General features: G+C 46.0%; 1 protein-coding gene across 3 annotated transcripts in view; it reads left to right on the forward strand.

Moving 5' to 3' along the window:
* Nucleotides 1–22,016, forward strand: part of LOC135370219 (T-box transcription factor TBX3-like) — a 64,878-nt gene that overhangs the window by 19,216 nt on the left and 23,646 nt on the right. For 2 of the 3 annotated variants that reach the window (XM_064603921.1, XM_064603923.1), the window contains exons 2-3: nt 16,447–16,729; nt 17,635–17,781. In XM_064603921.1, the coding sequence (XP_064459991.1) occupies nt 16,447–16,729; nt 17,635–17,781 (430 nt within the window). The remainder of the gene's footprint in view (nt 1–16,446; nt 16,730–17,634; nt 17,782–22,016) is intronic. The other variant, XM_064603922.1, reaches the window with a different exon arrangement.

The following is a 22,016-nucleotide window of genomic DNA, read 5'->3' on the forward strand; positions in this document are numbered from 1 at the left end:
CAGGTGTTGCATGCACGGTTTTACATATGGGATATTTCATAGGACCGTGCGATTCATATAGAAACGATCGTAGCTGACGGGGATAACGGGGAACGGTCCTAGTCGTGGTGTTGGCGTTTACTGTGCTTAGATAGAAGCATTCACTGCCATTAGCAAGGAGAGCGATTAGGGGAAATAAAGTTGCGGTTGGCGCCGAGTTTTGAATAGAAGGCATGCATCATTGAATGCTGTCCGCAGCTGCATTCTGTGCTATATAGCACAGCGGCTGGATAGCCACCGAAACTGTACTTCGTGTCCTTTTGTGACTGCAAGATCTATGCATGCACTGCGAAAGCCAACCAAGCCATTCCTATAGCTTCAAAGCCATTTATGGAATCGCTGTCGATGGTCCAGTACAGGGCGTTACTCAACAAAGGCTAGCGTCATGTGTATACGGCTTGAAGATCAGTTGCGGTATAGTTAAGGGTGCGACAGCCGCCCAGGTCATGTCCGGGACCACAAACTCATACGAGGAGTCGGCGTTGCATTCGATGGAGGGTTCTGTTCTTCCCTCGTTGCTATTCAGTAACACATGCTGAACTGGCGGAAGAGATGTTTTGATATTTCTTTCCTTCGACGGAACGCACAGGGCACTTCTGGACGCTGCGGGGCTGATGTTACCACAGCTGAATGAGACATTCCTTACATTTCGTACTACACGGAAGTGATGCGTCTGAATTGGGGCACGGAATGGCGTTCGTTCGCAGCCACGTTCAGTGGCGAAGCGAACCCTTGAGGCCTGAGGACGAGTATAGGTTTTCCTAGCATCACGCACATTTGAGGTTGCCCTACACCAAAGCACAACATTTCTTGTGTTTTTCTGTCTTCAAAGTGCCACAACGGAATGAATCTCGCGTCTTCAGAATGCGCTATACAAGCAGGTCAGCTATCCGCGCAGCTCTCCAGTTTTCCTCTCTCCCCTATTGCCCGTGGAGCGACCTCATTGGTCCCTTCTCACAAACGAGGGTGTAACATTTCAAGGACGAGGCGCAATCCTCCATACGTCCTGCAGCTTTGCTGCTTGAAGGTCGATTTCCATCTCTTCTCCTCAGTTGGTGGCAGTCTTTCAACGTGGAGCAGGGAGCGGATTCTCGAAAGATGCTCGCGCTGTTTCTAGAGGACAGACTCCATGATGAGACACGCGATGACGTCACCTACTCTTCGAGAGTCCGAAACCATGAATCATTGCGGGTAGTTTGGAAAAATTCTTGGAATAGCGCAGTGTTGCCTGTTGGCATTCATACTTTGTGTGCTCAGACTTTGAGCGTCAATAGACGATTTCAGGAAATCCTAGTGCGCTTAGCGCTCGCGTTGCTCAGCACAACGTTGGATACTAGGAGATTATCACGGAGATACTAGGAGATACCAGGAGATACTAGGAGATTATCACGGGGAAAGGAGAAGATTCCTTGACGTTTCGTTTTCGCTGAGCTTGACACCTCGTGGATAGCGGCCTAGAGAGGAGAAACCGAAAGAGTTTGTAGAACTCTTCCTTCCTGATAAGCAAGTTCCCATAGTTCAAAGCGGTGCTAAGCTCTCCGGGATTTTCTGAAGTCGTCTATTTATAATACGAAATAAGATACATACTTTTTAGTCTGTCTAGTGACACTCTAAACCAACCAAACGACCCGTGGAATGCCAATAAAGCATGTAGTGGCCTACCACTTCGTGGTCGTCTGGGACCATGCGTATAGAACTAGAGAAGAATGCGAGGCATATAGACCAAGTTTTGCAGTGTTCCCCTTGCTTCAGATTTCTTTCAGGATGAAAGAAGCGATGCGCGACTCAAATTTCGCGCACCCCCCGTAAAGTGACGCCCCCCTCCCCCTCGTTTGCGGAGCGAACCCGGAGTTATTCAATTTTCGCCATTGTGGTGGACGAAACGCTCTCCCAAGAGCAGAAAGAAAGATGCAGCAGTGATTGCATAGCTGCCACCATAATAACGCCCATTGTGCCCAACTGTCAATACGTAGCCAGCCACGCGAAACACACGCCGCGCCCTCTGTCCGGGAAAGAAGCCTGCGCGACACAGCGTCCTCTCTAGGGGACGGAGCATTCGCGCTATATGCGCAGGAGGCAGCCAGAGCATGCCATTAGTCGGATAATTTAGATAACATGTGCTCGATGAATAGATGGGCTTTTGTTTCGTGTTCAATGTGCTGCATGAAAGCGTGAATCTCCGAACGATCTTCTTGAGATCGAGTTCATGTGCCTAACACTCTTAAAAATGAACTTCACCGCATAGCACGCTCCTAGCCAGCCATCGTCTCGAATGATATCGTTATCTGCCCTGATTTGTTGAAAACGGGAGGCGTACGCCTTCTTTGTGACACTCGTGTTGTTCATAATTGTCACAAAAAAAGGACTTCTGTTTTAGGAGCATACACTCTTAGAAATAAACTTCACCGCATAGCACGCCCCTAGCCAACCATCATTTCGAATGACTATCGTAATATGCCCTCATTCGTTGAAAACGGGAGGCGTACGCCTTTTTGTGTCAATTATGAACGGCATAAGTGTCACAAAAAAGGCGTGCGCCTCTCGCTCTCAACAAATCAGGGCAGATAACGATATCATTCGAGATGATTGTTGGCTAGGAGCGTGCTATGCGGTGAAGTTAATTTTTGAGAGTGTAGTGTGGTCAAGCCCTGTTTTTTGTGTGCATAATTGCTTCACGCCGTCTAGAAACTAAAAACCGAACTTCACCGCATACACACGCTGTGCGCCAACCATTGCTTCGAATGACAGGGTTATCGAAGAGACAGGAGGGCGTACGCCTTTTTGGGTAAATTTGTATATATGATTATTGACGCAAAAAGGCGTATACCCCATTCTCTTCGAATGAGAAGCGATAACCCTACACCCTTAAAAATGAACTTCACCGCATAGCATGCTCCTAGCCAACCATTATCTCGAATGATATCGTTACCTGCCCTGATTTGTGGAAAACGGGGGGCGTACGCCTTTTCTGTGACAATTATGAACAGCATAAGTGTCACAAAAATGGTGTACGCCTCCCGTTTTCAACAAATCAGGGCAGACAGCGATATCATTCGAGATGATGGTTGGCTAGGAGCGTGCTATGCGGTGAAGTTCATTTTTAAGAGTGTATCATTCGTGGCAATGGTTGGCGCACAGCGTGCTATGCGGTGAAGTTCATTTTTAAGAGTGTATCATTCGTGGCAATGGTTGGCGCACAGCGTGCTATGCGGTGAAGTTCGGTTTTTAGGGTGTAGTGGGCGAATAACCACAAATTAAATGTGATCCGAAGGACACTGCACCTTCACCGCATAACGCGATCAAAGGCCAACCTGCATTAAGAACGATATCGCTTTCTCTGTTCGCAATACTTTGCGCATTGGACTGGGCTGTTTCGACTGGTCTGCACTTTGTGAACTGTATAACGCTTTTGTGCTATATACACTCGACCATTCGATTCGAAAACGTGCCGCGGGAGTGCAACACGGGTTCACGAAAATGCTGCATCTCCTTCGCAGACGACGACGTGAACAGGGTATTGGCGGTGTCTTATCGTCTTATCATCGATCTGGCGCATACTGGCAATCGATTCTGTTAAGGTTGGCCTGTTCTTGCTCCTTGAGTCAATTAATGCGACAACAGTCGCTTAAAAAATTCGCGATGCCAGTGCAGACATCCGTGACGAACGATCCGAGGTTTACACTTTTCTACTCGACTTGCTTTGCACGAGGGCAGCACCTGTCGCGCACATCGATTGCACTCCTTTACACTGCCCCGTGCACTTTTTTGACGAATCGAAGGCAGCTATTGTAAAGTGCTGTGGAAAGGCTTTTTTTTTCTTATTCCAATAAATTCCCCCACCCCCTCCCGTTTTCAAGAATGATATGGTTCTCAGTGCTGCACTCGAAGAAAAAAATAGGAGTAAAATAAGGAGAAATTGCAGCTTTTGCTCATTTAGATTGCAATTACTCCCCATTTTAGTCCCGTGATCCTGAAATTTATTCCCCAGGATTGCAAATACTCACTAAACCACGCAAATGGATCGACAGTTTGCGTAAGTGTGTTCTATTCGTCAATTTCAATGAATAAGGCGACATAACTTAGCAGTTTTATACAGGGTTGGCTGCCGGAAACGGAAACGAGAAACGGCAATTACCGAAATTCAACAGGAAACGAAAATGGAAACGGAAACAAAATTGTTTTAGTTTCCACTACAAGAAACCGAAACGAAATTAAAAAGTAACTTTAACGGGAACCAAATTCGCAGGACGTTTCCCTCAGTGTTTTCGCATTAATATGAAAATTATATGTCCGCACTATTCTTCCAGTCATCATTTATTCATTCATTCATTCATTCGTTCATTTTCGGGACTTTCTTTCGTGTTGAGCCCACTGCGCAGCAAGATGGACGCGAAAGTTTTGGATAACGTGTTATTTTTGCGCACGAGCAGAGAGCTTTGAAACTTAAAGGCATGTATATTTCCACAACATAGAGAGGCATCTACTTGCGGTGTATAAGACTCGTGCCGAACTTTGCATTTAAGTCTTTAGTGGTTGTGTTTGGTGTGGCTGTCCCTTCGCATCCATTATGTAACTAGAATATCTGACATGAAAAAGCCAAAACCAGACAGCACGAGTTCCGGATGAGAAGCAGAAGCCCAAAATTACCTCGGAAACGGAAACGAAATTCTTAAAACGAAACGGAAACAGAAACGGAAACGAAAAGCCGAGTTTTCAGTTACCGGAAACGGAACCAGAAACAATAATATTTTCGGTAACCAACCCGGGTTTTATGTATCCACAGAGTAAGAAATAGTTCGTGCTTCTCTCTTGGCAAAAATGCGTACGCCTCCTGTTTTGAACAAATCAGGGGAGATAAGTCATTCGAGTTTATGGCTGGTTAGGAGGCGAAGTATAAATGCCATTCCGATAATGCATTAAGTTTGCCGTGTGTCTATAGTATAAACTGTTGAATTCAATGTATTGGCACACACATATATATATACGTGATTTATGTACATGGAGACGGAACACAGAGTGTGAAATGCAGTCTCTGCACCGTGACATTCATTTACTTCGATACGTTTACTCCCGAAAGGAAGTAATTTTTGTGCCTGTGCATTTAGTCCCCAGAAGGCGTAGAACTACCGTTTTTTTTTTCTTCTTACAGTGTGTTTGACTATATGCACGAGCGTGCTATGCGCTGAAGTTCTGTTTTAGAGCGTATCTTCTCTGTTAAGCTACACTCTTAAAAATGAACTTCACCGCATAGCACGCTTCTAGCCAACCATCATCTTGAATGATATCGTTATCTGCCCTGATTTGTTGAAAACGGGAGGCGTACGCCTTTTCTGTGACACTTATACTGTTCATAATTGTCACAGAAAAGGCGTACGCCCCCCGTTTTCAACAAATCAGGACAGATAACGATATCATTCGAGATAATGGTTGGCTAGGAGCGTGCTATGCGGTGAAGTTCATTTTTAAGAGTGTAGTTCACTCCATTCGTCAGTGTAGAAGAAAAAAAAAAGGCCAATAAAGAGAACGTTGTATTGCAGGTATGGCTGCGTTTGAATTATAAACTCAAACCATACGTGCAGCCAAAGAGCTTCGGCTCCACTTTTTCTTATTTATCCGAAAGGTTGTTGCATACGCCGTGTTGAACGATTTCACCGGAGGTGCTCACGAACCAAGGAAACGGACCTAAGCGACACTGCTCGCAGCGTTTTTCCCGCTGTTTCTCCCACCCCGATTTGAAACACCAACAAACCAACGTTTCCCTGTAAGCGTCATTAAGAGCTACGATTATTTTAAATGCCTCGTTGAAAAGAACATGCAACGAGCGGTTGTGTTCCCGCTTCTGGCATGGAACCAGCCACCTCGTCTATAAAGCAGCTAGCAGACAATGCAGTTAGTTCGCCTCCGTTGGTCGTCTTAATAGCAAATCGCACGCGCGGATGCTTTAATAAAGAATGGCTCTTCCTTCCCTGGCGCCATATCTCCGACAACTTCTGAGTTCGCCATTATGCAGTGACTCAGAATAAGAGCAGCTGAGCTGAACAACACGCACGTTCGAACACGAGACCGAGATTCCCACTGCGACTCCAGAGAAACTCCACCCTCATTGGACGAAAACCATGTACTGCCATTGCGTGAGCGCGAATATGCCTCTTACTTTATCTTAGCTCGCATCGCCGCCTCGTGTACAAGCGTGGAGTTTGCGCTACCGGTGCGCTTCGTGCCACAAAGCATGGGACTAAAAGGCCATCTGCGATACCGATAAGTTTCTGTGTTGTAGAATGATGATGAGGCTTTATGAAACGTTGAGGATTGTACTGTGTTTAAAACGGGAGAAAATATAGAAGGAAATGCAACAGGAATATAACGATGTTGCTAATCTCTACTCTGGATGGCAGCTTGAAGAGAAGTTCACGTATAGTTCACCTTGTAGTTGGCTCGAAACGCAGAATGAAGTAAGCAAGCTATATTTTTTACAAGCCCCGATATCGAAGTACCGAATACACGGGGTAGAAAGCACGGTGTACATATTGACATTGTGATGGGGATTGTGGGATCGCAGAATGCGCCATCAGGACATGATGGTGGTGGTGGTGATGGTGGTGATGGTGAAAGGGCTTGAACATGGACATGAACTTCACCACATAACGCACTGAAAGCCAACCATTGCACAGTGTGATATCATCATCCTCACCCCTCACTCTAAAAACAGAACTTCACCGCATAGCACCCAGTGCGCCAACCATTGTCACGACTGATAGGGTTATCGCTTCTGATCCGAACAGATAAGGGGGCGTACGCCTTCCTGTCTCTTCGAATCAGAAGCGATAACACTATCATTTGTGGCAATGGCTGGCGCACAGCGTGCTATGCGGTGAAGTTCTGTTTTTAGAGAGTAAAGCCAGAACTTCACCGCGTAGTACGGAGTGCGCCAACGATTGTCACAAATGATAGGATTATCGCTTCGAAGTTTTCGAACTAATCGCTTCGAAGTTCGAAGGGTTATCGAAGAGAGAGGAGGGGGTACGCTTTTTTGTGCAATGGATGTACGATAATCGACACAAAAAGGCGTACGCCCCCCCCCCTCGAATCAAAAGCGATAGCGCTATCATTTGTGGCAATGGTTGGCGCGCGGCGTGCTATGCAGTGAAGTTCTGTTTTTCGAGTGCAGCTGGTGATGGTGCTAGCGAAAGAGCTCGTCGCACTTCACCCCACAACGCGTTCCTAGTCAGCCACCATCCCGAATGACATCGATCGTTCGCCTCTTTGTGACACTTATGTGGTTATGTTAATTGTCACAAAAAGACGTACGCCCCGCACTTTCCGCAAATCATGACACGGACCATGTACACAGATTTATGACGATAGCACACGGTGCAAAGGTTGGCCAATACGATGGTATGTGGTGAAGTTCTCTTCTAAGGGCGTGTCATTCGGGATGATGGTTGGCTAGCTAGGAGCGTGCTATGCAGCGAAGTTCCGTTTTCAGAACCGCCTCTACCGCCATCACCAGCACCACCTCCGTTTTTTTTTTTTTTCTCTTCTTCTTTTTTTAAAGGGCGGCATTACCGCGTTTGAGATGTCTCGAATTCTCCTAAAAAGAAAGGAAGAGAGAAGGAAAAGAATGAAGAGAAAACAATAAGAACCATACAAGAATCTGCAGCACGTGAGGTCGCATGGGCGTCAAGTACGCAGAGAGCGAGAGAGAGAGAGAGGGAGAGAGGTCAAGAAAGTGTTTTCGGCCACGCACACATTCCCAGAAAGGGTCTGAGTTTAGGCGCCCGTAATGACTGCTCCGCCGCCGAACACCACATCATTATTTGTCACCAACTCCCAAAGCGGGCGACGAAGTTCTCAGATGATCCACCCGCCACTTATGCCGTTGCGGACTTTTCTTTTTCCTCTCCATCTGTCACTTAAACGAATGAAACGCACGAGCAATCTGTACAGCCATGCGTCATTATTCCCCACGAAGAATATGTACGAGGTACATGAGCCAAAAGAATGCGACCACGTGAGCAGAAAAGAGGACGACACGTCTATGGGAGTTGCTTCGTTGAGGCGTCCATCACAAAGAGTAGTGAGGGTGGAAGTACCTCATCCTGTGTGGCGAGAATATATGCACGCCCAAGAAGGTTGAGGAAGAGCACGTACACTCGTTCGACTACAGAGGGCGCTACCGGCGCTAGTGCCGTTCTGTTACCAATGTTTTCGTTGGCAACAACACTCTTAAAAATGAACTTCACCGCATAGCACGCTCTGAGCCAACCATTGCCACGAATGATATCGTTATTTGCATTGATTTGTTGAAAACGGGAGGCGTACGCCTTTTCCGTGACAATTATGAACAGCATAAGTGTCACAAAAAAGGCGTACGCCTCCCGTTTTCTACAAATCAGGGTAGATAACGATATCATTCGAGATTATGGTTGGCTAGGAGCGTGTATGCGGTGAAGTTCATTTTTAAGAGTGAAGTCGGAAAGCGTGATACAGGGATGCAGTGGTACACAAAAATTAAGTATAAAATCACTTTCTTTGTGCTTTGTTGCCGTACACTACAATCGCCACTAACAACAACAACAATAATAGATTGATGATGACGATGACATGGAGTGTTTCACCGCTGGAGTGTAGCGTCCTACACCGTAAAAACAGAGCTTCACTGCATAACACGCCGAATGCCAACCATTCAGCAAAACGATAGGGTTATCGCTTCTGACTCGAAGAGAGAGGGGCGCACGCCTTTTTGTGTCAATTATCTTACATCCCAATTGACAAAAAGGCGTACGCCCCCCTCACACCTCGAATCAAAAGCGATAACCCTATGATTCGCGGCAATGGTTGGCGCACGACGTGCTATGCGGTGACGTTTTGGTTTTAGAGTGTACCCCGATACACATGTGAGAGATTGGGTGAGTGATATGAGAATGAAGTGAAATTGATCGCGACGATGTACTCCCTTGAATTCTCTCTCTTGTACTCCCTTCTTCCTTGCATGTGATCGACGTATTCGCGACGGGTTTGGATGTTGAACCGAATTCGTATCACAATATCCGACAGTTTGCAAGCATCGGTACTGCATTACTAACGCCTTACAGTGGTTCTTAGTGCTATCAAGAGCAATATTAACAAGTACAACGCACAGTACAGCGTTCGTACTCCTGCCCGCATAAATGCGTTTATTATTTTCTGTACATGTCGTTACTTATACTTACACATACACTTAAACTGCACCGCCTGAACTTCCCATTCTGCATTGGCGCATGAACATAAACGAAGCCTGCATTACCTAAGGCACAAGGTAACGGGGTAGAATCAAATACGTATATAAATCGAATAGAAATTTGATTGCAGGCGCAGGAAGATAACATAGATAACATAGGGGTCATGGATTTTTAAACTGAAAGCAGAGTCCGGAATAATTTGAGAGGGACCACTACTATAGCAACTCGCAGTAAACGGAATTTTGCATAAACGTTTCCCGAAGTTATAACTTATAAATAAGAATTTCGATTTAATTAAATTTTATTTAATGGCTCGCATGCGGACATATTAGGGTCATAGCTATACTTTCCGTGGGTGAGTAATGAAGAACTAACGCAAAAAAATTAAATGCACTTGCCAATCTTGAATACTGCTGTCTTCTCCGTACGCCAACCAACACAATCAGGTATTGTTTAGGGTAATCACAGGCAAGTAAGTGAACTGGCAAGTTCGGACTTTAACGTCTGCGCCGGGAGCATGTCACTCTATCAGGAGGTAAATCCGCTATGTAAATCATTTTGATGACGGTCAATTTGCTAGCTGCACGAAAAGGCATTATGAGGAAAGCCTGGAACGTCAAGGGATGTCAAGGCCGCGGCTTACAAAGCTTAGGGGGTTTCTTCGCCGAATGATGTACTATACAATGAAGGACGCTTGATGAAATGCGGGCTGATGATCGGTGGTAACAACATTGAAGTGTCATTAGGGACATCATACGTACATCATACATAATCTAACACGTGACGTTGTACGCCTGACACCTGCACAATGGGTTCTTGCAGCACGCGGTACGGAGATATGCGATGCACTTTGACCTCCATGTATTACAGCATGCACGAAAGATTAAAAAAAAAAAACACCTGTACCAGATTTAGTTCCCTTATCTGCCACTTTGACGCTGTGTACATGCCCCCCAAAAGTTGTTAAGCAGACCGCGATCCTCCGGGAGAAACGGCTTATAACGTTAACCAAGAATAAACGTTATATCCATTGTGCACTGACGAAACGTAGAAGTCACGTGGCATCATTTCAATGCTGGCTATGTATAGGCTGGCACGTTCGGTGCAAGCAGACGACAGACGACACTATAACAAGTTGTCGTCGCACTCTCTCAGTCATAACCGCATGTAATGAACATATGTTCCAGTTATTTCTATGAGATTGAAATATCTTCCTTACAACGATATCTCCCTTCGGTCCACGCCTTCAATACGAAAATCGTGAAGATTTCAAGCTTAATTGGTGCATTACACGGAGGTCTGCCACGTATTCGGCGAGCAACAACATTACACCTCATATACAGCAAGCGTTCCGCACAAAACAATGCTATACAGCTTGGTACGCAATAATGTTTTGTGGTCACCATGCTTTTCTTTCCATCATCCGCAAGTTCCAACCTTTACCTTTTTTTTTTCTTCTTCCTAATCTATATCTAATCTAATCTTTCCGTCATCCAGCGTTGAGGCACGCACAGTTCTTTCACCTTTCTAGGGCGTTACATTCAACTGCAGATAACCCCCGTGGACCCCACGGCAATAAAACACACCGTTTCGGACCAAGTACAGCCGCGGTTAAGAATTCTAATTACATAAAACGCCGTTCGGTATAAGCGTTCATTGACAGGTGGCGCTGGTATCGTTCACGGAGACGGTGCAAAAGATAAGAGAGAGAAAACGAGAACGTGAGTCAGAGGGTAATCTTGAGAAAAGACGGCTTATCATTGACCAGCATGTGTATATAGAGCAACCGAAAAAAACGAGCATTAAAAGTAGTCGGAATTAATGCTCTCGGTAGAATGCCCATAAAACGAGGTAGGGGCTTGTAAATCGTCATTAGGTGAGCTAACAGGACGAGAATGCTGCACCCCGAGCCCGAACTGGAAAAGATTTACTGTCGTGAACCGCGTGTTGACGTGGCCATAAATGTCACCTCGGTTGCTGGAGATCACCGAGGAGTGCAGTTGTCGTTACCTGCCTCGGTCGTGTGAAGACAGTGTTGATTTGTTGGTGGTCCATCACGTATCACGCAAGGTATAAGGTGTCCCCTTTTTTACGGCTCAGGGACGTGGTCGTAAAACTGCGGTCGACTGTCTTTCTCTGTCCCGAGACGACGAGCACGCGGGAGACAAAATAAAAATAGTACGGTGGTTAAATATAGGAGTAACACCTTTAATACGAACCCTCTCCAAAATGCGAGCCGTGCCTAACTTCAGCAGGCAGTTCAAGTCACGCGTACTAAAAAGAAAGGAAACGTCAGCCATACAGCCTAAAAAAGAAAAAGAAATCCTGATTACGAGTGTGGTTGAATGCTTGGTGGTTGAAAACTTTAATAAATAATCATACTTAATATTCTTCCTGCGGTTGTAGCGCAGGCCTACATTGTATGTTCCGTTTTGTGACTTGCTAGTGGCACGTGCAAACATGCGACACCTGATTAGAAATTGCTGCCTCCGCTTCAAGTTTGCACCAGGAAGGAGTGTAATGCGACTCCATAATGTGTGTAATGCGACGACCTGAGGGCCAACATATATACGCAAGAGCAGGTGGGTTCACGGTGGCTTCATTGGACGTAGATGACAGAGCTTTCGAGGTTAGTCGGATAGCGGCTAGCATGAGACAGAGGCAAAAAAAAAAAAAAAAAGAACAAAAGAAAACATTATCACCAGAATTGGCGGTGGTGGACCTGGTCTGGGGACTTGATCCTGGGGCACCTGAACGTGGACCCGAGAGATGGTGGTAGGCGAAGCACACACCAGCGGCAGGAATCCGAACTGGAATCTATGCCGGGACACCAAGTGGACGACCATGCAGAAAGCGCAAAAACCTCCAGGATCCAAGAGTGGGAGAGTGGCATTTTTGGACACCTTAGGACTTCGATCATTATTGTGAAGGGGCTCATTATTTCATTCCCCACATCCCCACCAGCAATGGGGTAAAGTATCGCCCCTGCCGATGAAACTCCTCATTCATCATCTTAAATATAAAGTTGTTGTTGTATACTGCGAGCACCTTTCGTCTCTCTGCACGTTCTCCCTCAGGTACGACCACTATACTATGAGATTCCTCATCTTTCCTTCATCCAATTCCTTACAATGAGAGAAGTTGCGAAACTCATTGACATCCACTGTCGCATCTGGTGTACCTCGAAATAAAGTGACCAAAATCCCCGTTGCAAAATAAACTCCCGTAAATGTCATCTGACTACAAAAAGGCACAGTCGCGCGCGGGAAACTGCCAACAGCGAACTTCGACTATAACCTGGACGCAAAAATACTCCAAAAGCCGGGAAACGACATAACTGGACAAAAAAAAAAGAAGTAGAGTAGGCATAAAAATGCAAACACCGAACATGGATTAACCTAATAATAAACTAACCAACGTGCTGTCCCGTCGTGTCCGCCCTGCTAAGCCCAACGACCGCTAATATGCGGCTTTCGTTCGCTAAAACGACTTGGACAAACAACCAAAAACCCGCGAATTTAAGTGGTTAAATAGTGACGCCGTGTTTTTAAACACGGCATGTCATCTTACGAAGCAACAGAGCATTCTCCTTGATTTTCCTTGCTTCGAGAACGGGAATTTCGAGATCGGGAATTTCGCAACCGGGAATATCGAGGTCCTCCCGTCGCATCACAGTATGGTAGTGCCTGCATATATTACTGCAGCAACTGCGTGAATGCGCGCATAGATTCGCAGAAGGCAACACAAATGTGTCGAACTCGCCATGCACGTGACCGCGCACTGCTGTAGCGGCCAAACAAAAACAATAACAACAACTAAATGGAGAAGTGATGATGACATGGGATGTCCGAAGCTCCTCCCTGCGCTTCTGATATCGCGCGTTTTCAGTGTCGGCTCATTTGCATAACGAAATTCGGCTATAAATATTTCAAAGCACGTGCTCGTTTTAGCATTAAGAAAACAAAATAGAACAGCTTTCAACGAGGATTGTCTCGCATTCTTCAATCTTGTCTTCCTCAAAAGCCGCCAGTTAAAGGTAAATTAATGAATTTTAGGTATACAGTGAACCCTCGTTATTATGACTATGGTCGTTCCCGGAAATTTTGGTCATAATGCGGAATTGTCATATTAACGGGGGGATTTGCAGAGAATTCACTGCATTGTTCCCCAGGAGTATGGTCGTAAAGCGCGTATGTCAGATTATCGGGGGTCATACTAACGAGGGTTCACTGTAATTAGTCATCTATAAGTAGGTACATATTCTCTTCGAGTGAATATCCACCTGGCCGTATTATTTCCAGGATTCGGGGGGGGGGGGGGAGGAATCGGGTGGTATTTTGAAATCTGAAATTCGGGGTGAAATCGGATGCTATTATGGTACAATCGGGTGTGATCGGGTTACTTTTTTTCTTTCAGTCCAGCAAGCGGACCGTAGTTAGAGGTACACATATTGGTGAAACATGCATTCCTCGCGATTTATAGTCACTAACAGCACATGGTGTAACATTAAATGTGCTTCGCACAGTTTATCGTTGCACTCAGATAATATTTTCATCAGATGGTGCACACAGATTGCTGCTAAATCGGGTGTACGTGAGACATGATACAACGTAATACGTGATTAGAATTCGGAGAGAAATCGGATTTAACCCGAATTGGTCCGAAAATGATTCGAGAAGGAACAATAGGGCGGAATCGGGTTTAATCCGAAAAAGTCAGACCCGTACGTGCATGCAGAGGCGGTGCTCTTATAGCTTTTTTTTTTTTTTTACAAACGAATTATATAAAACACGCAAAAAGTGCACCCTCTATATCTAAATTGCCGCAAAAAGGCGTACGCCTTCCATTTTCGACGAATCAGCAGAGAGAACGTTTTCTGAATGATGGTTGATTCTAAGTACGTTATGCGGTGAAGCCATCTTACTAGACAGCACGTAAGGAGTAAGATTAAAGAAAGAGAAGTGGTGCCTCGACGTGTTCTTGTACAACTTGTCTGATACCAGATAGCATCGAAGAAACGCATGTCTCGTGTATGTCACTTCACTTTGCCGACCCACGTAAAAAAAGAACCCCACACTGAACACATCTTTCCGCGCAAGACATAGCGATACCGTCTCGGCTCTCCGCAAGGCGCATAACTCAGTCGGCAAAAAGAGTCGATACACGAAGATTACGAGGACAAGACACACAAACATGGTTGTGTCGTCCTCTCCCGGTTACAGCGAGGAGTAATTACCGCAACTTAAATTCCCCCCTCCGAAAAAAAAAAAAAAATTCTTGCTCTCAGAAAGCGAAGGTAAAACAAACGACGTTGTCCCACACTGCGGAATTCTGCGAAGCGTTTAAGGCTTCGTGTCACGCAGGCGGAGAACCCAGCGGGGTTCCAAAATGTCCGCGAATTTTCCAGGCGATTGAATTTATTGGTGTGAGAGACACAAGCCGCGTATTTATACCTGTATTTGTATTGGCGTCTGTATACACATTGGAGTGACACGCCGGACATTTTTTGTTTTTTTTTCTTTTTTTTTTCTGTGGGCTTTACGAGATAATCTCGGGATGCTATATGCATAAGTCTTCGCGGTCGCAAACGCAGCGGGGGGTGGGAGGACGCTCGAGAAGGTCAGGGTAAGTGCAGAAATGAACGAAACACAACAATGTGAAAGAGAAAGAACAAGACGATGTGTCTCTTGTGTCATATACTTTCGATGCCCTATTTTAGGGTGCCGTTATGCTTTAACCTCCGCTGAACGTGAAGTTTGTGGTGTGACGAACGGGAAGAATATGGTGCGTGACATTTCGGGACAGCCCTGGAAACATTTTATGCGCCGGAGAAGTGTGACAGTAAGCCTAAATTCACATATTGATTCTGGTTTGAGAGCCAGTATAGAAAGGTGACGAGTAAAATAGATAGCATATTTTTCAGCAAGGTAACATAGTCCGTTTGAAACACTATAAACTATTATTGAGAGCAAAATACGATATTGTGGCTAACTTGGGCTCGATTAATCAAACAAAACTTACGTATCTTACGCGGGGAAACGTCGTCCAGCGACAACGCGGATTGGTAAACAAGGTCACGTGACAGCAAAATCATGTTGCCTATATGATGTGTAACATAGACAAGAGGGTGAACTCGCAAGAGACCACTTGAGAGAAGTTCCAAAAACTGACCTTTTTTCACAACTGCTTATGCAAACGCGCTGCGGCACCGATGATCTTGTGTGCGCCGGACAAGGTTATCTCCGTGTTCAATAGATGGCGCTGGATGGCGACGACAGAAGTAGGGATCAATGAGGACACCGCGTGAGCGGCGCGAACTCGTCGGTCCCCCCACTTCAGGGCTGGTTTTAGTGCTTTGTGGTTTACCCACGTGGGTTTGTTTGGGCGCGCGCCAAGTGTTGTTAGCCGGTGAACGGATAGAATACGACGGGCACGGTGAAAAAAGTCCATTGTGGGTGTAGAGCACCACTCAGTTTCTGTGTGACACGAAGAGGCGATTTTCACTTGAAAGGGCAGAAGAGTGTCAAGATTTCTCCCCGCGGAATGAAAGATAGCGTTACCTTGATACCAACACAAAAAGAACGGATCTCCATCCTCTTCTCAAAAAGCGCGACAAGCTTCTCAAAAAGCGCGAGAGGCTTCGGATTGGTCTCCTCGAACGATCTCCCGCGATGATTGGACGAATCTTTTTGAGGAGAACCAATGGGAGCCTGCTGCGCATTGTCGGCCTTTTTAAGGAGGGGGGGGGGGAAGCGCGTGAATTGCGGTTCCTTTCGCTCATAAGTCACGAATGACGCAACGGATGGATCTCGTTCCTTTTAGGTAGGTTTAAATGTAACGGCGTCTAGCATTCCGCGAGAATAAATTTTTGCACTTTAGTGTCCCCTTAAAAGGACCGAAAAGTCAATGAATACACCAATGGGAACAGTACGTTCTGCCGGAAGCTTAAAACTTTGACGCTTCATCCACGTAATACATCGAGTATTACTTTGAACAATCCAGCTCGAAACATTACTTCGCGAAGCGGGCGTTGCGGACCCCCTCATCTGGCAACATTGGCGCTACTCAATGCGCCATCTATTGGGAACCTCCGCAACAAGGATCGAACCATGCGAGTTTGAGATTGACGCAACGAGTATTTTCGACGCTCACGTTCTAACTATGTTTACACTTTGTTCTCTTGCAGGCGCGTGTTTCCACCGTACAAAGTGCGCGTGTCGGGTCTGGATAAGAAGGCCAAGTACATCATGCTGATGGACATCGTAGCGGCGGACGACTGTCGTTACAAGTTCCAGAACCGTCGGTGGGTGGTGGCAGGCAAGGCTGATCCGGAGATGCCCAAGCGAATGTACATCCACCCAGACTCCCCTTCGACGGGAGAACAGTGGATGCAGAAAGTGGTCTCTTTCCACAAGCTCAAGCTCACTAACAATATCTCCGACAAGCACGGATTCGTAAGTGCTGCTTGTGTACGTATAACTCCTGGTTTCAAGACATGGCATGAACACAGGTATAGCGGACAGAATACACATATCGTCCGGTATATTTCTGCGACATTTTAGCAGGTCGGAAGCGTCGTACGGAAAACATACGAGAAACAGTATACTTCGACAAAATTGCAGCAATGTGATGTCAGCTATACTTCGAAGGGAGAGCGCGATTGGGTTAACCGTGTTTCCAGAACCGTTATCGTGATCACCTTCCGACCCACTATAAACTCCCAACACTTATTCGCTTCCACTATTGCTTAACTATTAATTAGCACTTCCGTGCATGCGTTACGGAAGTGATATGTAAAGGGGAAAGGGCAGTCAAGTGTATCCGTCAACGATTACAACACGTGCATGCAAAATGTCGAATGAACTGTGAATGATGATGTCGTCTTGTGTTTCTGGAAATGACTCTTTCTCAGTGTCCCGGGATCTCTCCGCTCGCGCAGATTAACATAGAATCGTTCTTGGCATTCAATTATAAACATGGAACACATTGCATGTAACATGTAAACATGTCGCATGGAACAACAATATGCGTATGAACGCGTAGACTAAGAATGTGTTCTGATGCGTCCGTTGGAACTTGTTAGTGAGACCGAGCCGGGTATTTGTATCTAGAACTGCAGTGACGAAGGTTACTAGGGCAAACCGTTTTTTCCCCTCGGTTGTGGGTGTGCATGATAGCAAAATTTTACGTGCTCGTGCGTTCTGGTTACAGTGTGTAAAAGTACAACTATGCGCAGCAACAGACTTATAGGCCTTCGACTTCAGTTGGCTTTGTGCACAGCAGACACATTCGGTGTTGTACCTATTCAAAAATAAACAAAGCGCGAACGTAATGTGTCGCTTGAGGTGAACACTGCCCATTTTCCTTTTTGCAGACGATCCTGAACTCGATGCACAAGTACCAGCCCAGGTTCCATCTCGTGCGAGCCAACGACATCCTCAAGCTTCCTTACAGCACCTTCAGGACGTACGTCTTCAAAGAAACGGAATTCATCGCTGTCACTGCTTACCAGAACGAAAAGGTAAGAGATAACCACAACTAGCACAATATGTGCGAATAACTGAGACCAACACAACGGTTAAGCATCACAATGGCCATTTGCATACTTCGATTAAACAATGGCAGTATGGCCATTCTTTGTCCAAACGAACCCTATAGGATACCCTCGCTTCGAGCGGGGAATCACAGAACTTCGTTTGAGTTGAGTGACTCTTAAAGAAACAGCGAGACAACGTGAGGATTATACCTCGACTTCAGACTTCCATCCTGTCTTAATGAACATATTTTGCTTCTTCTTCTTCTTCTTTTTTTTTTTTTTTGTAATGAAAGTTATTTCGACCATGTTGCCATCCATAGTCAGGTACATCGGTTTGTTCGTTTCTTGTTCTTTATCGTGGGTTTCAATTTATGTTTTCCTTTTCTTTTTCTTTGCGTAGACGTGTGTCGACGACGCTTGTATGTAGGTTTCATGTAAGGTCCATGAAAGTCCAGCAAGTGCGACATGGTCCAGACAAGCGCGTGATGAAGGAGATGAAGACAACGATGATCTTGCTGATTATGATTATGTTGGTCTGCGATGCTTATGACGTACCTGATAAGGGCGATGGTGATCCAGTCTCGGAAATTCATGTATGGTGGCTCAAGAAGCAAAAGACAGTAGATACTGCATGTTAACTATAATGTACCCTCTAGCAATAGGGCGGCACTTTCCAGGCACGATCATAAAGGAAGACGTGTGCGTAAACGGCACTTGCATAAATATCAACTGAGGTGTTCACCTGCAGGCCAAAGAAAGTTTCCAGTCATTCACTACCACCACCGGGCACTTGGACACCTGCCTTCGAAAAACCTGTCCTGCGAAGGTCCTCGTGCTCGTTAACCGAAAGCACGACCACACATCACCCATGAGCGGAAAGGGAGCTATTACGTTAGTATAGTGACAAAACAGGAATCACTTAGGTGACCTGTAATAGCGAGTATGGCCCACGAGCGGGCACGCCCAACCTTGGATTCCTGGCGCAATTACTATTGTTGGATCACATCGGTGCTCGATTAATTACGCGTGGCGCAGGGTCGTGAATTTTACGAGCGGTTCGTGATTTACGTTCACCCAAATAGTTTTACCAGTGCTGTTTCTGTGCGTGAACCTCGGACGTGCACTCGAGACAGTCATCGACTTGTGGTATATACACTCAGCAACTTCACCGCGTAACACATTCCGAATATAACATATCGTTCTCTCTCCCGACTTGGCGAAAACGGCAGGTGTACGCCATTTTGGGACACTTATGCAGTTATACCCTACATTCTTAAAAATGAACTTCACCACATAGCACGCACCTAGCCAATCATCACCCCGAATGACAACGTTCTCGCCCTAGATTTGTTGAAAACGGGAGGAGGAGCCTATCTTGTGCCGTGCATAATGGCACAAATAGGCTCCTCCTCCCGTTTTCAGCAAATCAGGGGCGAGAACGTTGTCATTCGGGGTGATGGTTGGCTAGGAGCGTGCTATGTGGTGAAGTTCATTTCTAAGAGTGTACACTCTTAAAAATGAACATCACCACCACACACTCTTAAAAATGAACTTCACCGCATAGCACGCTCCGAGCCAACCATAATCTCGAATGATATCCTTATCGTCCGTGATTTGCTGAAAACGGGAGGCGTACGCCTTTTTTGTGACAATTACGAACAGCATAAGTGTCACAAAATAAGCTCCGCCCCACGTTTTCAACAAATCAGGGACGAGAACGTTGTTATTCAGGACGATGGTTGGCTAGGCGCGTGCTATGTGGTGAAGCTCATTTTTAAGAATGTAGGGTATAACTGCATAAGTGTCCCAAAATGGCGTACACCTGCCGTTTTCGCCAAGTCGGGAGAGAGAACGATATGTTATATTCGGAATGTGACGTCGTCGTGACGTTGCCCACATACGTGAGGCCGACAACGGCAAGCCCTATCACCACCACCACCACCACCATCATTTTTAAGAGTGCATAGCACGGTCCTAGCAAACCATCATCCCGAATGACATCGTTCTCTCTCCTGATTTGTTGAAAACGGGAGGCGTGCGCCCCTTTTGTGACACTTATGCAGAAATGTTGATTGTCACAAAAAGGCGTACGGCCAGCGCTTTCCACAAATCAGGAGTGACAGAGGTATCACTCTGTACAATGCTGGTCTCCAGCGCGTCATGTGGTCGAGTTCTGTTGTAAGAGTATACCTCGATATGCAAGGCACTTATCTCGATAGCTACATTTATCTGATTATACAATACAACTTGGGCACAGTCCTTTTATCTTTCAGTACAACTTTTGCTGATTCATTCATATGTTCAGGCGGCTATTCTAACCCCTCGACAAACGAGCTGGTTACACTTCCACACTGGTGACACAAACGAACTGACACCTTCGTAATATATGGAGGAACCTGGGTGCAAGGTTATCTGCGTCCTCCTCCTCCTCGCTGCGCCCCTGTGGTTTGTCCACGATGGACGGACATACACCCTAATACCCTAGCCACACGGCAAACTTAACGCATTAAACGAAATGGCAGTATAGAGTCAACTGCTAACCAACACTCATCTCGAATGGCATCGTTCTCTTACCTGATTTGTTGAAACCAGGAGGCGTACGCCTTTTCTGTTACAATTATGCCCTGCATAATTGTCACAAAAAAGGCGTACGCCTCCCGTTTTCAACAAATCAGGGCAGATAACGATATCATTTGAGATGATGGTTGGCTAAGAGCGTGCTATGCGGTGAAGTTCATTTTTAAGAGTGCAGGGTGCGCCATCTGAAGGGACAAACCAGTCACTCTCTCTCACTCAACCTCCTTTCACTCTCCTTTCAATCATGTTTGCCGTGTGGCTACAGTCTCAAAAATGAGTTTCACCACATAGCACGCTCCTAGCCAACCATCATCTCCAATGACATCGCGAGGCGTACGCCATTTTTGTGAAATTATGAACTGCATAAGTGTCACAAAATAGGCTCCGCCTCCCGTTTTCAACAAATCAGGGGTGAGACCGTTGTCATTCGGGATGATGGTTGACTAGGAGCGTGCTATGCGGGGAAGTTCTGTTTTAAGAGTGTAGGGTATCACTCGCATGTCGGGCTCTACGTGGGATAATGAACAATTCTCACAATTAATGGTGGCGCGGTGCATGTTTTTACGGACAAATGGGAGCTACAATAACTATCAGCATGGCTATATACGCGTTGTCATGCACCAGACTCGTTAAAGGCTCTGCCTTGTGGTTGGCTCCAGTCCCATGGCATACTCAAACAGGAAACGCAATTTACAATGCACACGTGATTGCATTAAACTCATTCCACGTTTACCGTATAGGTGTTTCGTTCTCATTAACTGTTGCAGAGACTATATACGTGATACCGGCAGCCTCTTTCCCGTGACCTTTTACGTCCACACATCAATCCCCAAAGCGCCACAGGCAATCACACCTAATGTGCTTCGCCTTTTTTAAAGGCCTTATCATTCGAAGCTGCAGAGTCCGCTCAACTGTAGAATCATTAGCGATAAACAACACAGCAGATGATAAATTAGATGTGAGTCACAGACGTGATATCGCAGGACCAGGGTGCGGAGTCTTCAATCACTGTCGCCATAGAAACAAACGCTGCACAAACCCGGTCTGTCGAGAGGACCAAAAGTCAGGAAGGGCCATAATTCTATCTGTCAAAAACGGCGCTAGGTGGCACGTTTGGCGTCCTCATTGCGCCAGGGTCGACAGCGGGGTGTCGCTGTCGGCGCCGCTCGGGCCGTTTTGCGGAACTGGTAACGAGGTTAACACTCATTTCGAGTAATCGACGAAACGTGTTTTCCGCCTAACGTGCCGTCTACAACATGGTCGGGTGAAAATCTCTCGAAATGACAACAAGAGAGAGAGAGAGAGAGAGAGATAAAGAGGGTGGGTGGGTGGAAGGACAACGAACGACATTCTTATGTAACGGGAATTTTTTTATCGTTTTTTTTTAGCGCGGCGTGGTTCTGGCTTCTATAACGTTATTCTTAGCGTTACGTCTGTTAGAGAGGGCTCGCGCTTCATAATAAGACATATTTATAGTCCTCTTTGCAAACTTCTGTAAGTTAAGCAGTGTGGCGTTTGGGTCGAATTGAAAGCAGCAAACGTAACAATAAAACGAGAAAAAACCTGTTAGGGCCTGTTAGGTTCTATCCTACATTTATTCTCATACACCTGGGCATATATACAACACAAGTACCAAGCAGCGG

Source organism: Ornithodoros turicata, chromosome 10, assembly GCF_037126465.1.
Source record: "Ornithodoros turicata isolate Travis chromosome 10, ASM3712646v1, whole genome shotgun sequence".
In the NCBI taxonomy this organism is placed as follows: Eukaryota; Metazoa; Arthropoda; class Arachnida; order Ixodida; family Argasidae; genus Ornithodoros; species Ornithodoros turicata.